Source organism: Monodelphis domestica, chromosome 3 (genome assembly GCF_027887165.1).
Source record: "Monodelphis domestica isolate mMonDom1 chromosome 3, mMonDom1.pri, whole genome shotgun sequence".
Taxonomy (NCBI): domain Eukaryota; kingdom Metazoa; phylum Chordata; class Mammalia; order Didelphimorphia; family Didelphidae; genus Monodelphis; species Monodelphis domestica.
The window spans coordinates 495,859,921-495,876,254 of NC_077229.1; the positions used below are offsets into that span (position 1 = coordinate 495,859,921).

General features: G+C 38.7%; 1 protein-coding gene across 1 annotated transcript in view; it reads right to left on the minus strand.

Moving 5' to 3' along the window:
- Positions 1-16,334, minus strand: part of SLC30A5 (solute carrier family 30 member 5) — a 56,310-nt gene that overhangs the window by 2,207 nt on the left and 37,769 nt on the right. Inside the window, exons 11-15 of the mRNA XM_007486415.3 lie at positions 14,804-14,961; positions 13,156-13,285; positions 6,055-6,286; positions 3,042-3,268; positions 2,254-2,382 (exon numbers count right to left, since the gene is read on the minus strand). Coding sequence (XP_007486477.2) covers positions 2,254-2,382; positions 3,042-3,268; positions 6,055-6,286; positions 13,156-13,285; positions 14,804-14,961 — 876 coding nt within the window. The remainder of the gene's footprint in view (positions 1-2,253; positions 2,383-3,041; positions 3,269-6,054; positions 6,287-13,155; positions 13,286-14,803; positions 14,962-16,334) is intronic.

Sequence of the window (16,334 nt, forward strand, 5' to 3'; positions counted from 1 at the left end):
ATCTTTTCTCTCAAATCTGCGACTCCTTTGGATGACTATTTTTAACCATTCCTCTAGTGATCCATGATCCGAGTATCATAGAGGTGGAAGGAATCCTAGAGGTCATAGTCTAAGCCTGTCATTTTAGAGATGAGCAAAGTAAGGCCACAGGGACTAAGCCTCAGAGACGGGGCTTGAACCCGGTCCGCTGACTCTGGAACCAGTGCTCTTTCTGTTGTACCATGATGCCTCCTAAACGCCCTTCTCCCTTCACTTTCTCCAACACCAAAGTTATTCTAATTTTCTTATGTACCGTCTAGTCCTGTAACGCCTCTGCTGAAAACCCTTCAAACTCTGGCTGTCAAAGACTTTTATTATTTCCTCCATGAACTTTATATCCCATCTTCACTGAAAGCTTGCTGTTTCCCGTAGATGCCCAACATTAGCCTACTTTCATATCTTTGCTCCCGTGCCTGCCCTCTATTTGTGGCTTCCTTAGCTAAGCTTTCAGGAAAGCAGAGAAAGTATCTTGCCTAAATGCTGCCTTCTCTAGTGCCCAGCACCGCCTACTACATACCCAAGTGCTTACAGAGTATCTGCCGTCATGAACAGGAAAAAAAAAATCTTGGTTGAAATGTGACTCATTCGAATATTAATTCAAGAAAACCATGTAGGTTCAGGCATATGGAGAAATCCTGATGACACACACTTTTAAAGAGGAGGAGAGTCTGTTATTAACCTCTAATGGTGCAAATTTGGAAAAGGCACATAGCAAGAGCCGTGGCCTGGCTCATTTTGTAGACGTAGCCCTTTTATACTGCACACTGTCGTTACACAAGCTCATAAAAATTTAGCATTGTGTCACTGTCACGTCTTGTTATCTAATCGCTGAGGTGAACAGCCTCGATAATTTACATTTTGTCCTTTTAAATGTTAACTTTCAAAATGTTTTAATATTTAATGAAAAACTCTGAAATACAATATAGCTTTGAATCTAGTGGATATAGAATTTAAACTTGTTTTGACAACAATGTTAATGTTATGAACATCAACTCACTAGGAAGTGAAGTCCTTATCTCTATACTAAATGGGTCTTAGAAATGTTGGTTTCAGTTCTTATGCCTTAGTAAATACATTGTTTTCTAATCATTTTACATATTTAATTCTCATCTTTCCAACAAGGCATTAAATTTCTTTAAGGAGGGGCTCTGCCTCTTACTTCTTTAGTCTTTTATATAATGCCTATTGGTGTTGAGCCTACTGACAGAATCAAAGATAATTCTTGTATTGGTCTATTGTAACTCCATAAAATTTCTTTTCTTTTTTTTAACCGTTACCTTTTTGGAATCGATATTGCCAGTTCCAAAGCAGAAGTGTGGTAAGGACTAGACAACTGGGGTTAAATGACTTGCCCAGAGTTACAGAGCTAGAAATATCTGAGGCCAGATTTGAATCCAGGACCTCCTATCTCCAGACCAGGCATTCTCTTTGTTGAGCCTCTCCATAAAGTTTCCTTGGTGATGCCAGCAGTTCCAATTGATCCAATGATCATTTCTATGCTGATGATGTTCAATTTTTTTTTATTGTATAATTGAAAATCTGTTATCCTAAAAAAGAACTACATTTCCCCAGGAGCCCACTGACTTCCTGTCCTTACCTACTTCCTGTAGATAGGGGATATTAGGTGGGGTTGTGGAAGGTCCCACTTCCTCTTTACTTCTGGTCCTGAGCTTGGTGGTGGAAAGGTGGGTGTTTGAACTGCCTGATCAGCCATGGGCATGTGGTCTTTATTTTATAACTTCTTTATTCCTTGATTTCTAATGATCATTAATAAATCTCTTAAAATATAATATTTTTATTATCGAGGTTTAATTTTAACTTTTACATTATCTAGTAACACTATCCACATTCAGAGGAAAAACTGTGGGAGTAGAAACACAGAAGAAAAACAACTGCTTGATCACATGGGTCAATGGGAATATGATTTGGGATGTAGACTCTAAATGATCACCCTAGTGCAAACATCAACAACATACAGGTTTTGATCAAGGACACATGTAAAACCCAGTGGAATTGGGTGTCGGTATGGGAAGGGGGAGGGGAAGGGAGGGAAAGAATATGATTCTTATAACCAAAAAAAAAAAAAGTTCTAAATTGACTAATTAAATAAAAATTTTAAAAAGTATTAGATTATTATAGTCATATGGAAATAATCCTAGGCCAAGTGACTCCTTTGAAAAGCTATTCAGTTTTTGAATAGTTACAAATCCTTACCTGTTGTACAATTCGCTGTTCTAGTACATCTGACATCACCTGTATATGAATTGTTCCAGCCACAATATTGGCAGAATGACGCCAAAAATGAGGGTCTCTGTAGGATATTAAACCTTCAATTTTCTGAATCTGCCAAATTGAAAAGATAGTGATAAATATTTTCATCTGTCTGAAATGAAAAGAAATGCAGTAGTATGCCTCAATTTTGTTAATAATTTGCCCATCACGCAGTAATTCCTTCTAGTCTAGGAAAAATCACTACACTTGAATACCGTTGCATATTTCTGGAGAGAGGCAGGGAATTCTTTAACTCAGAGGAGGAAAGAAGAAAGGGAAATTTCTCTCCAGCTAGCTAGAGAGAAAGGTCCAAATGTAAAATTGCAACTTCATTCTTACATATAAATAGTGCCTAAACATTAAAAGTAATTCGGGGGGGAGGGGGGGGGAAGGGCCAGAGTAACTGTCATAGCCAGATTTTTGAACCTCTGATGGCATACACACAATGGCATCTATGTCATGAGACTTGAACACATAATACTAATGACCATCTTCTGATCCTATTTCAAGATAAATTCCAATATGCTCCTTAAACAATGGGATAAATGAATATACTTCCACCTAATTAATGCCCCCATGCCCCTTTTCATATATAGATGGGGTTTTTAAAACTACAAGGTTTAAAAATTTCAGTACAAAGAGGATTTATTTAGTTTTAACTGCTCCTTGTTAAAATACAAAGGGAAAAAGGGAGTAAAATCATACATAATATGTGTAAGTTCAAAGCCCACCTTTTCTAAGGCAATGTTTATCTCTTTTTCATTTTCTGGAGGCAACCTCAGAAGTAATACTTGACAGGCATCTTTAATCAGTGGAATAACACTGAGAAAAATTAATACAGCAATAAAAAGAGAGCAGAGAGGATCAGCAAAGAACCAGCCAAACTGTTCTATGAGAATTGTGGATACAATCACCCCAATACTGCCAAGCGTGTCTGCCAAAATATGTAAAAATACACCTGCAAATAAAACACATTAAGTCTTTAAACAACTTTAACAGACATATATTCACATACAAAGGCACACACATGTATATATACAATCAGTTACTCAAATCACTTAAAGGCATAATCACAGAATTCTAAATTTCAGGAATATTATGGTTTAATGTGTAGTCAAACTAGAGAATAGCATAGACAGGTTTTTTTCTTTTATGAAGATAGCTGTAAAATCTAAAAATTAGAAGTCATACAATTCATTTATTTTTCCTAGTTCTCTCCTGATACCTATGTGCTTATACAATTCTTTCTTCTCCACAATCACATACTATATTCATGTAAAACCCAAAAAACCATATCATTTTTTTTTTTGGCCACAGGAAGCCCTCATTTCACTGCAATGAGGAAAAACCTCTTAAATTTACGATTCATTCCAAGATGTGATTATCAGTTTTAACCTCACAGATTTAAGTTAACAGACATATAAGAGAGGAATTAATCCAATTTATGCAAGGAGCAATTTCTGACAAAAATCAGATGTAGAGAAAGAGCAGGGGAGGTGCAAGAAGGAAGAAAAATAACCTGAAAGTTCCAGGAGGGAATCTGAAGGAGGGGGAATGCCAACTCATCACTCTCTTTACCTCACTTCCAGTTGGGAGCCAGAGAGAAGAAGCATGTCTCTCAGGCTAGGCAGAAGCTTGGGTCTCTTTGGAGATCAATTGTTTCCCCGTGAACCTCTGGATATCTCTTACTCAGCTCTCAACAACAGCACAGAGCCATCAGTGAATACTGTGGACAGGGACTTGAAGGAAGCCGCCCACTGAGATCCCCTTTTCAAGGATCTCATTCTCCATCTCTCTCCCTAACTTGTTCCTGGACTCTAGTACTCAAGCTAATTAGCTCAGGAATAGGGACCAAACTAGTAGCTGGCCAGAAGAGGGATCAAGGCTCAGAGCCTTGAACCCTGAGACCTTGGGGGGGCCAGTCTGCCAGAGGGGACAAGTCAATAGGGTTTCCTGCTCACCCAGTTCCCTTGCCTGACACCCTTACCTCTCCTTCCCCATGTGAACCCAAATAAATTGTCTACTACTTTAGAATTGGGTCTGATACTAGGGAAGGGGACTGAAAATTTGGGGAGGGCTATACCTCTTCCCAAAAAGGAGAGTTAGCCCAGGATCCCAGTGAGCCAAACAAGCAGAGCCAAGGAGCAGCCATCTCTCCTGGGCTGTGGAGTAATCCAAGGTCCGGGGGTGGGGTGTCATAGTTGATGTACCTGAAGGATCCAGAGGCAGAAGAGTTGCCTCTCAAGAATAGCTGGGGGGCTGTGTGTCATCTTACCAAAGCTTTTCCCTCTAATTCTTATTCTCTTCTCCTAGAACCATTCTCTGAGGAGATATACTCCCTCTCTCAGGGAGACAAGACTTGGTTACCTTCTCCCAAAAGGAGAGGGGAAGGTCAATCTCTTCACCTTTTCCACCATCTCAACTCTTTCCCTCTCTCCTGCCATCTTCCCTGAGTGTTCCCTTTCAGGTCCTACATTACAATAATTAGAATTTCAAATCTGAGGCTTATAATGACAGACTACGTGCTAGAGTAGGCAGGGGAACTGGGGGGAGAAAGATACATATTCTTAGAATGAAAGGGATCTATTGAAATTCTGAAGCAAAACTGAGGCAATAATAAACCTATTACAATACTTTATAACTGCCATACAAGTATTTTTGGCACCTAATTTCAACACATACACACATGTGAGCAGGTGGTTAAAATGATTTGTCTTTGGTCATGCAATTAGTTTGCGTCAGAAGCAGGAATTCAACCCCAGTGTCTCTGATTCTAAGGCTAGCTCTCTATCCATTATGTACCATGCTACTTCTCATTTGTCATTTTAGAGGGAAAATTCTGTTACGGAATTTCTCCTTAGAATATTACACAAAAGTTGCATGGAATGGATTGAGAAATTTTGCTCTGAGCTAGACTGACTGCAAAGTTCATTTTCCTTGACCTTTCTGCAATGTTTGACATTGGCTGACTGATTTGACTTCCTCTTTTGACATTCCTAACATGAAACTGGTATGATTCTCCACTAACATTTCCTTTCTTTTATATTCTTCTTTTAAACCATCCTTGGTACTTCCTCTTTTTATAAGTTCTCTGGAAGTGGCAAGTGAATGGACAACTGAGTCTGGAGTCAGGAAACCTTGAATTCAAATGAAGCCTGATACTTACTAGCTGTGTATCCCTGGAAAATTTACTTAACCATTGCCTGCCTCAGTTTTCACTCCTTCCTGCCAAGGTTATTGAAAGGATCAAGTAAGTTATCTGTAAAATGTTTAGCACAGTGCCTGGCACATAGTAGGTGCTAACAGTTTTTTACCCTTCCTTCCTTCCTTCTTCTGAAAAACACATCCATACAAATTACTCAGACACTAGAATCTTGATATAACAAATATTAACACAGAACTCAGCACAGTGTGGGTTTTTATTGGACATAAATACAACTCTCCTATTAAGAAAACAAACACCTTATAGAAAGCACGGTGCTCTTTCCTACCTATGAGAGGGGAAGGCGTTCTTGTGCAACCCTGCACAGCATAATATCTCAACTGTTCTCTCATTAAGTTTTAAGACTGCATGCAACTACTAGAACTTTTCAGTGTAAAGTGTTATAGTCAAAACTGTGTGCACTTTGTTCTGGAGATTCTTAGTAAAACGTCTGGATGGCGTATTCCAGGATATCTGTTATTTCTATAATCATTTCATATAGAGTAAACATTGTATTTATAGACGACTTAGCTAGCACTTACCTCTCATGTTAGCATTCATGCCTCCTCCTGAAGATCCATGGGAGTGTCCATGGCCATGACTATGCCCATGGTCACTGTGAGAATGATTATGGCCATGACTGTGTCCATGATGTGAATGGCCGTGATCATGTGAGTGACACACTCCTTGAGAACCTCCATGGACATGGCCATGGGCATGGCTAAAGGCACACACACCAATAAGGTTTACTATCAATCCTCCAACCGAGACAGGCTATTAAAAGGGAAGGAAAAAAAAATCTAACTTCATTCATTTTTCCTATCATACTTGGTACTATAAAATTACCATATGCATGATTTTTTTAACAGTTTGAAAAATATTTACAGTAAGAGCTCACTAAACCCACCTTGGAGATGATTAATCTGAATTAGCAAAGATATTTAATTCTAGAAAATAATTAATTAAATGAAATTTTGTTTCAAGTAAATGAAGTAACAAAGTAATAATCTGGAAAGTCATGGAAGAGAGTTCTAGCTAAACTTGTTTCAAAAATATATGTACATTTGGAATTGCTTAAGTTTTCTTGTATCTTCTTTAGAAAACTTGTTACATTATCCACAAAGATACCGAAATTGCTTTGATAAGAGATTGCTTTCCAAGATACATGAACAATAAAAAATATATGACTAATAGCCACTTCCCAATAAATAAATGAGCAAACATTTTTATAGAACTACAAAATATTAAAAACCACATAAAAGAGTGCTTTAAATCACTAATAATAAGAGAAATGCAAGTCAAAACAATCCTGAGGTTTTACCTCACACATAGAAAATTGGCAAAGATAACAAAAATGGCAATCGTCAATCTTACAAGGGGATCCGGAAGGATAAGTATGCTTATATTTTGTTGGTGCAACTGTGAAAAATGGTATTTCATAAAGCAATTTAGAATTATTAATATAAAACAATTAAAATGCTGATACTGAGTCAGACTCCATGACTGGGCTTATGCCTCAATAAGAAGTTTATATATATGCCAAAATACTTATAACAGTACTTTCCACAGGCATTGCATAATGGATGTTTTTGGTTATTTTCAACATACTGATCAGTTGTGCTGATTTTTCCTCTCTGAAAATATTTTTGTTGTATAAGATGGCTCTCTGAGCAAGGTAGAAATACTTGGGATAATTATGATGATGTAAGAAAGAAAAATATCAGTAAAATTTTTTTAAAAAGTTTGGTGTATTTATGGTTCCATAAAAACCTCATGTTAAAAACCCATCTTTAAGCAAAATTAAAATTATAAACTTTGTTTGGAAGAAAGGACTGTCAATTTATATTCAGAACAATGTGTCTATCCTTCTTCCATTGTCTTTGACTATTAACCCTGTATCTGTCTGTATACTTTCTTTCTAAGGTCACAGTCAATCTGTATCAACTGATCTTCTGGTTCTGCTTTTTTCACTTCCATTCTTTGCCTAAAACATTCTATCACTTTGCAATTCAAAAGCAGCAACTTATGTATATATAACCTGTTTCTCTACAACAAGCAATCACCAAGTTTCAGCATTTAAACTTAAAAAAAAAACCAACATTTTTTTTTGCCACTTGGCACCATGTTTTTATCATTTTATAGGTATAAATTGCATTTTTTTTGATGTTGAGGAAGTTGCATGTTTAATTCCATCTCAAGCTCTGAGACACTGATGAAGTTGTGTACCCTCTTTTTAAAAAGAATTAGCATATTATCTGATACAATTAATTACTTTAAAAAAAGGATATCATAGGGGATAGTTAATTCTCAAAATGGGCAAATGGATGAACATTACAGTAGGATCTTTTGTACCACTAGGTGGGATTTTTTTTTAATAACATATAAATGAAATTGGGGAAATCTTTTGCAGGATATACTTATGTGCTTAATAATGACAAAAAGGTCATGTTTTTAGAAAATAACACTTTTTTTCAATTAATTAGGAGCTGGCATTATGTAATATATGCATTTATAGTATATATACTATTACATAGTAAAATGTATGCTGAAGAGATTTTTGTTGTTGAATTGTTTAGTTGTGTCCAACTCTTTAGGACCTCATTTGGATTTTCTTAGCAGATATACTGGAGTAGTTTGCCTTCTCCAGTTCATTTTACAAATCAGGAAACTGAGGTAAACAGGGTTAAATGACTTACCCCAAATCGCACAGCTAGTAAGTATCTGAGATCAGACTTGAACTCAGGAAGTTGAGTTTTCCTGACTCTAGGCCTGGTACTCTATTAAATGCACCATCTAATTGTCCCTTGAAAGAGATCATCAAACCCTTTATCCTGATGATCTCACTATTGGAATAAGTAGTAGAAATAAAAAACGAAAGTAAGAAACCCACCACTGTATGATAGTACACATTAGGACCATTTTTTGGCCTGTATTTATGGTACATTAAATTATACTAAAATATTTTATAATTGACATTCAGAATGATTACTATGAAACATTAAAAAGCCTTCAATCAAAAAAGATTAAATTATACTTATTATAGTTCCTATAGGAGGAAAAACATGGTATACTACATTAAAAAAAAAAGACTTTCAACAAAAGATAAAAGTTTTTAAATTAATCCTGGGGGGAAAAAAAGAGTAAATTATTAAGCTAAACACTCAGTCTCCCAGCATTCTGGTGTTTGTTGTTTAGTCATTTCAGTTGTGTCTAACTTTTTGTGACCCCATTTGGGATTTCCTTGGCAAAGACACTGGAGTGCTTTGCCATTTCCTTGTCTATCTCATTTTACAGATGAAGAAATTGAGGCAAACAGGGTTAAGTGACTTGTTCAGGGCCACACAGTTGGTAAATATTTGAGGTTGGATTTGAACTAAGGTCTTCCTGACTACAAGTTAACTTTGGTTAACACTTGTAATCAGGAATTGTGTGACAAAATCTACTTGAATTATTTAGATTATATAAATGAGAGGACACATGGTGAATAGAATAGACAAGGAGAAAGTTGTAATAAGAGATAAGGAAGTTAGAATGCAGTAAGTTGAAGAAAGTCATCAGTAACATGTTGAATATATACTAAATTCTTCTAATATTAACTTCTAACAGGCTGTGGGGAAAAGTTTAAAAATTATTTTCTGGCTAGCCTTTGTCATATTTGTGTCCTTTCACCCCAGTGTGCTCTGGAATGTATCAGATTCCAACAATCCTCTAAAATATGATTTAATTTTAACATCATTTCACAGGGCACATAAATGGCCACTAAAATGAATAAGTTGTTGCTTTGCATAGTACATTTTTAGAAGGTGCTGTTTTAAGATGTATGTCAGGCAGAAATACACTATATTCAATTTGATAATCTGAGCCATATGGTTTTTCAGACTACATTCTACATTTCAGGAGAATAAAGACCAAAAATTATTAGATTACTACCTTTGCTTTTAGGGTTTCATGAAAACATCAGAAAAGAATAGGATCACAGATTGCAGAACTGGATTGGACCATAAAGGTCCTATTTTATATATTAAGAAATAGAACTTAACTGACTTGGTCAAAATAATAAAGGCAATAGCAGAATTCTAGAGTGTCACTGGTGCTTTGGCCCCCATTTTGTTGATAAGCCTACTTGGCATTGCCACTGTGATTTGCAATTTCAGTGAACAAAAAAATATGGTCATAGAAATGTGTTACACAGGTCATTTTTGTCTTCAGTAAAGGACAGCTCATCAAAGAATCTTATTCATAAGAAAAATTAAATTCCTAGCTCCTGACTGTCACTTAACACATGTTGTATCAGGTCTCAAACTATTATTAGACTGCATTAGGTTTTAGAATATCTTCCAGGGGCATCAAATCCAGTATCAGGGGTTGATAAACAACAACAACAACAACAAAACCCTACTACCATTTGTTGCCCAAGTATTAATTATTAACTAGATGAGAACTGAAATGGTTACCTGGAATGCTAAAAAAACCAACAAGGAACCTACAGTGCATTTAGCACGCTTTGGTATCATTCAAAAAATTAAAAAAAAAACAAAAAACAACTTTCTTTTTTCCCACCTCCAAGAGATGGGGACAATAAATGTTCATCAGAGAAAGAGGAGAGATAAAGCCCACATGTAAGGAGGTACTCATCTATACGAGGGCTACACTAATTTTCTTTCTTCCCCATCAGCTGCTATTCTAAATCAACAGTCAAGAAGTAGTTATAGAGCAGGATCTCTCCTACCCAGGGGCTTCCTAGTGGGCTCCCAGAAAGTGAGAAGAAAGGCAAGAGGTTTCCCTTTTAAATAAGTTAAAAAAGGTATTGTATGTAGTAAGATAATTGAAAGAATTAAGGCAATGAGAGCCAAAGTATCTAGAATGTCTTTTTTCTCAAAAAAAGGATCACCACACAATATTTTTCTAAAAATTTATTAGGCACTTAACAACATAGGACTTAGGCGTATAAAGGATCGTATGGATTCTCTATTTTAACTCCTTCATTTTACAAATGACTTGCTATAGTAATTAGCAAAACTGTGGTTTGAATTTAGGCCTTCTGATTCAGGGTTAGGCTATTTTCCACAAAAGTCTTGTTCTCATGCTTAGTTATGCCGGGCTGGTGACCCCACAGTTTCTTGCAGGCTTTGCCAGCAGAGTACAAGCTCTGGCAGGTTTGGCCAATTTATGGTCAATGAATATCACTACCAAAAAGCTCCAAGTGGACTATATTATAATAAAAAGTAAATCATTTATTACAGACATGAGAGTCATTTCAGAATCAGCTTTAAGCAGTCTGCCATCAGTAGTGAGTCAATTCAGTCAGTGTCTTACCTATGTCAAAATCAATATCAAATTAGTACAGTTTACAGAAAGCATAGAATGAGATCTAACTAAGCCAGATCAATTCAGTAGCTTATCATCTAGAGATGAAAATGGAAAGATGACAAATAGATATAAACTGAAATAGATGCCCATGTTTTTATAATGAAAAAGACAAAGAGACACTTATTACCACATGAAGAAGATACTGACACTGAATAAAAACTCATCATTTGTTAAAATGGGACCTGTAATTTCTTAGTGAGTAGGTTCCTCTTGATTAGAAAACTCCCTCTACTAATACAGACCAACAACAGTTTTACAGTTTAGATTCTTAGAGGTACCTAAGACTAACTTGCTCAGGGTCACCATTCATAAGAGAATTTTAAGGTTTGGAAATTTGTTGCTGTAGTGAGAAGGCCAGAAATTATCTAAGGCAGCAAAAACTGATCTAATCATCAAGTAGAAAGGCTTGGTAGCCAAGGATAAAATAAGGGCTCATTTGCAAAACACTGTAGATAAGGCTGGTAGATCACAAAGTATTACTTTACAAAATGGTGAAAAAGAGTTAAGAGGGGAAGATAAATCTGCAGTAAGGCTGGCATGAGATTCAACTTCAATCATTCCAAAAGCATCTACAGATTAAACTTGGAGAAAAATAAGTAGATGCAAAATGTTTCTATAACTGGCAAATTATGATAGATGATGGCAGCAGTGGGAATGGAACCCACTACATTTGCACTATAACACTTGGAGTAGAAACGGAACTCGAGATAAAAATAGGAAGAGTAGCTGAATCTGAGCAAGTATATGCAGAAGAAATCTGTCCTGGAAACGATAAAGGACTTAGAAAAGTTATCATGTACGACTAACCCGTCTATGTCTACTTTTTCATCTTTCTAAAATCTCTGGGAGAATAAGGTCTCCTAGATGAAAATCTAAAGAAGGAAAAGGCAGATTTTACACCACATCTACAAAGTCACATAACTGACTGAAAGGTACAGAGAATACAAGACTCCACTGTTTATTGTTTGTTGATTACAAGAGAATTAAAATGCAGCCTTAAATATTCTCTTCTAGGAAGGCACGGATATGTTAAAGTCATACAAAATTCCTTGATAGGCTCAAAAAGATGCCTTTGTTCAATTATCTTTTGATTATATCAAAAGAGAGTAATATAATTGCATGTCCAGGGTCATGCAAGATCAAGATGGAAGAACGAATCCCTATAAAATGACATGGTTCTCTCACTGCACTCATATGCTGATGAGAGTACTAACTACATCAATGCCAAGAATAAAACAGGACCCCTCATAATGAGAGTGCAAGTTACTTAGAGGAGATCTATTTAGGAATCAACAAGGAAAAAGAATCAAGGAAAGAATACATTCTTTCTAGATTATGACATTCAACTGGATGATCTAATGCTAAAAGTGGATAGATCCTCCAGATCAAAATGAAATGGAACTAGAATTAAAGTGAAGGAAGAGCTTGGGCTGGATATATTTAGGAAATTATGCAGAACTTTCAATGACATGAAGCTTTTTTAGAAAACAAAACTCTCATCTTTTTAACTTAGACATTTTTCTAGGGGTGCTATATGGCTACACAAATCATGAAACCCACTGTACCTGAAAAACCAAGAGTAGTAAATTCCTGCCATATCACTCAAACTCTTTAATTCTCATTCCTCGGATGATTTAGTAAGAAAAAGCATTGGGTGAGCATAAAATATTCTAAAGATCCATAGAAAAGCTGATAGGTCTTTGGTTTGACTCCCTTTAGAAAACTTATGGGGGCAGAGAGGAAGCACTGTGGATAGAGCTCTAGGCCTGGAGTTGGGAGGACTGGGGTTCAAATCTCAGACTCTTCCTGGCTGTGCGCCTCTGGGATAGTCATTTAATCCTTATTGTCTCACCTTTGCTGCTCCTCTTCTGTCTTAGAATTGATACTAAGAAAGAAGAAAAGGATTTAAAAAAACAAAGAAAAAAGAAAACTTGTGAGCAAGGACAAAAAATTATTTCCTGGGGACTGGTGAATACTCACTCACATTAAATTATAGATTAAAGCATTAAACTGAAAATATATATTTAAACTAGAGATTTAATAAGTCAGGAGAATAAAGTGCTTAAAACAGATCAATTTATTCTATTTTGTCAGCTAAAATATTTTAGCAAAGAAAGATTACTTTTAAAAGTTACGAATATATGCTAACATAGAAAATTAAATCAATAAAAACACTATTCTCATTCCAATGACTGTTAATTTTTGGTTTTAGCATGAAAAAGTATTCTTACAATTATTCAGGTAGGAATTCAGTTGTAAATTAAACCACTTACCGCTAACATGTATGTGTCTAATTCTGGAGGATCTATCAATCTAGCCACTGACTCCACAAACAAGAAAAAAGCTATTACCATTAGAAAAAGTCCATTAATGAAACCAGAGAGAATTTCTATTCTGCCATATCTGAAAGAGAATAGTACATTTTTTAATATAAAGGAAATGACTAAAAATACATAAAATAACTTAAATAATGTAAACAACTGGCAATACATTTGAATGTACTTTTGCTTTAGGGCTTTAACAAGAATATTCTTATTGGGACAAATACAGAAACTAACACGGAGAATGCTAGGTTTGTACAAATTTCTGTAGTTTATAATTAATGAGAAAAAAGAATTTAAAATACCTCGCCCATTTTCTCTCCTATTCAAAATATTCAAATTTTGAAAATTTTTCTGTATATCAAGAATAGCATCATCTTATAACACTGATGTGCATATTGGCGTCTAAAACGTATTGCATGCATGGATTCATACTGTGCACCTATTAAGATTAGCTAAAAAAAATGAAGACAATTGTAAACGTTTGATGACTAGCATTTAAGATGATATATTCATTCATAAACGCAGCATCCTTATCATAAGCTATATCTAATTCGTTTTAGCCCCAGTCCCAAGGATCCCCAAGGGAGATTCTGAAGCAGCGGTAAGCTCATCATCTCCTGAGCACGGAGGATTTGCTTCTTCATCCCCTGGCCCCCTTTCTGACAAATGGACAATATGCTGCGTCTCTAAGGCTCCTTCTGCCCACGGCCGAGGCACTTGGAGAAGCTTTGAAAAGAAGCAGACAGGGCTGTGACGAGGACCCGGGCAGGGTTTCAGCAGACATGCTGAGTCTGAGGTGTCAAAAGATATGACACGCCGAGTTGCAATCTAGGTAGAAATGCTATTACCCTGCAGAGGGCTTATCCCCATGCCAAACATACAGCACTTGGTACCGTTTCACTTTCCTTAGGTGACCTCTAAGCCAGAAGTCACCCAGAGCGATCCTCACGTTTCCAGATAATAACTAAGATGAGGTGGAAAGACAGACTGAGATGTTTTCAGCTTTATAGGCTGATAAAGATTTTAGCACTGAAAGGAATAAAGTAAAATGGTGGCACTATAGTGGTCTGGCCGCCTTCCGTCATAATTGTTAACGTTCTCTCCCAATAGCCGTAACAGTCCCAATTCTGCCTCACATAGTTCATGTGAGAATTGATTTTTCATGTGATTCCATACTTTATATGGATACGAATTCTGTATAACTAAGAGGGAACCACCAACATTACGAGGAGGTCCTCCTGGGGGGCCCCTCATGTTCGGTTGTCAGGACAGAACGTTCCCAGAAAACACGGCAATAAAGTCTCAGCCGCAGGGAATGAAGCATGTTTCCCCATCACAACAGTTATTTGTCACTTGACTCTTTTAAAACCCTTCCTTAGGCGCCCGTGAAGTCACCCCGACGCCCTTTCTTGATAGGGCCGCGTTTAAAAGCCGGAGCAGAGCGACCGGCCCACGTACACTAAAGGAAGCTCTCTGAAAACACGGCCACTGCGGAGCACGGCTGAGGACGCCGCTTGCCCTGATGGATCTTGTATCTGAGCCCAACGACGGGCCGTGTGCACGCAACAGCACTGACGGCGCTGCTCAGGGCACTTACCCATAGGAGAAGATGCGGGTCGCTTTCCACCTGCTTACGAGCGCTGCAAAAAGCCCCATCACTAGAGCGGAGCAGTCGAAGAGCATGTGAAACCCGTCCGAGATCAGGCCCAGGCTGTTGGTCAGCACGCCGTAGAACAACTCCACGAAGGTGAAGACCTGCCAACAACAATGCCGGTGAGACGCCCACTCGGCGAGGTGCCTTGGAGTGCGCTGCCCCTCAGCGTCCAGGCCGGGCCGGCCCGAGACACGAGGCTCGCCTGGCTGGAAGGGCCCGAGGCCACGGGGGGACCCAGAACCTTGTTTCCAGGCCTGGCTGCCCCCCGGGCCGCCCGCCTCACCCCTGACCCGAGTGGGGGCTGGGCAAGCAACCACCATCCCCAGGGCCTCGCGGTGAAACAGGGGCGACAGCACGGGCTGGCGGCTGGGCTCAAACAGGCCGGGCTTGTGGCTTGGCAGGCTCGGAGAGCTCCGAGGTGCCGACCCTCTGCCGCCGTTTAGAGGCGCGAGAGCCACCCAGGACCCCAGAGCCTCGCCAGCCCTACGTGCCGAAGGGGGACTCGAACGCGGCTCCTCCTTCTTGGTCCTACCCACGAGGCTTTCACGGTTCCTCTCTCCAAACAGCATTTGCATATCGCTATCTCTTCCAGCGGTTACACTCGGGAACGGCGACACCCAGAGATCTCCCGAAACAAAGCTCCTCCTTCTAAACAAGGCCCAGATGCCCCGTGCTGCTGAAGGAGGGCGAAAGCTATGCCATGATACGGAATGGCCGGCGGTGGACAGACTGGAACACAGGACCCAGGAGTGACCGTTCATCTAGAACTGGCAAAGGAGCTGGGGGGTGGGATGGAGCCGCTAGCTGGCTCAGTGGATAGAGCCAGGTCTGGAGTGGGGAGCCCCTAGCTGTGTGACCCTGGGCAAGTCACGCCACCCCAATTGCCTTAGCCCCCCTTTCTTCTGCCTAGGCACGGACACGTGTATCGATTCTAAGACAGACGGTGAGGGGTCAAAAAAAGAACTGGGTTCATCACAGGGGGAGAAGTGTACCAAATAGGTAGACTGCCCCAGAGTTCCACCATCTTTGCTTCAGTTGAGAAAAAGGAGGCTAGGCCCTTTGTAAGTTGGGAAGGTCCCCTGTGTTGAACTGATGGACGGACACGCCTGGAAACTGCCCAGGACAGGTAGGAGAGTTCTGAATTCCATCATTAGAGGAAACATACAAATCAATGGGCTTATACAGTGATTTGACTGTTATTAAGCCAGTCTCATAGGCAACAGAAATAATTATATAATCCACTCATTCAGTTTAAGGAAAAGATCTAAATGACTCAATGGTACCTGAGCTGTATTTTGAATGGAGATGATCAGGGGGCAGCTGGGTGGCTCAGTGGATAGAGAGTCAGGCCTAGAGACGGGAGGTCCCGGGTTCAAATCTGACCTCAGACACTTTCTAGCTGTGTGACCCTGGGCAAGTCACTTGACCCCCATTGCCTAGCCCTCACCACTCTTCTGCCTTGGAGCCAATACAC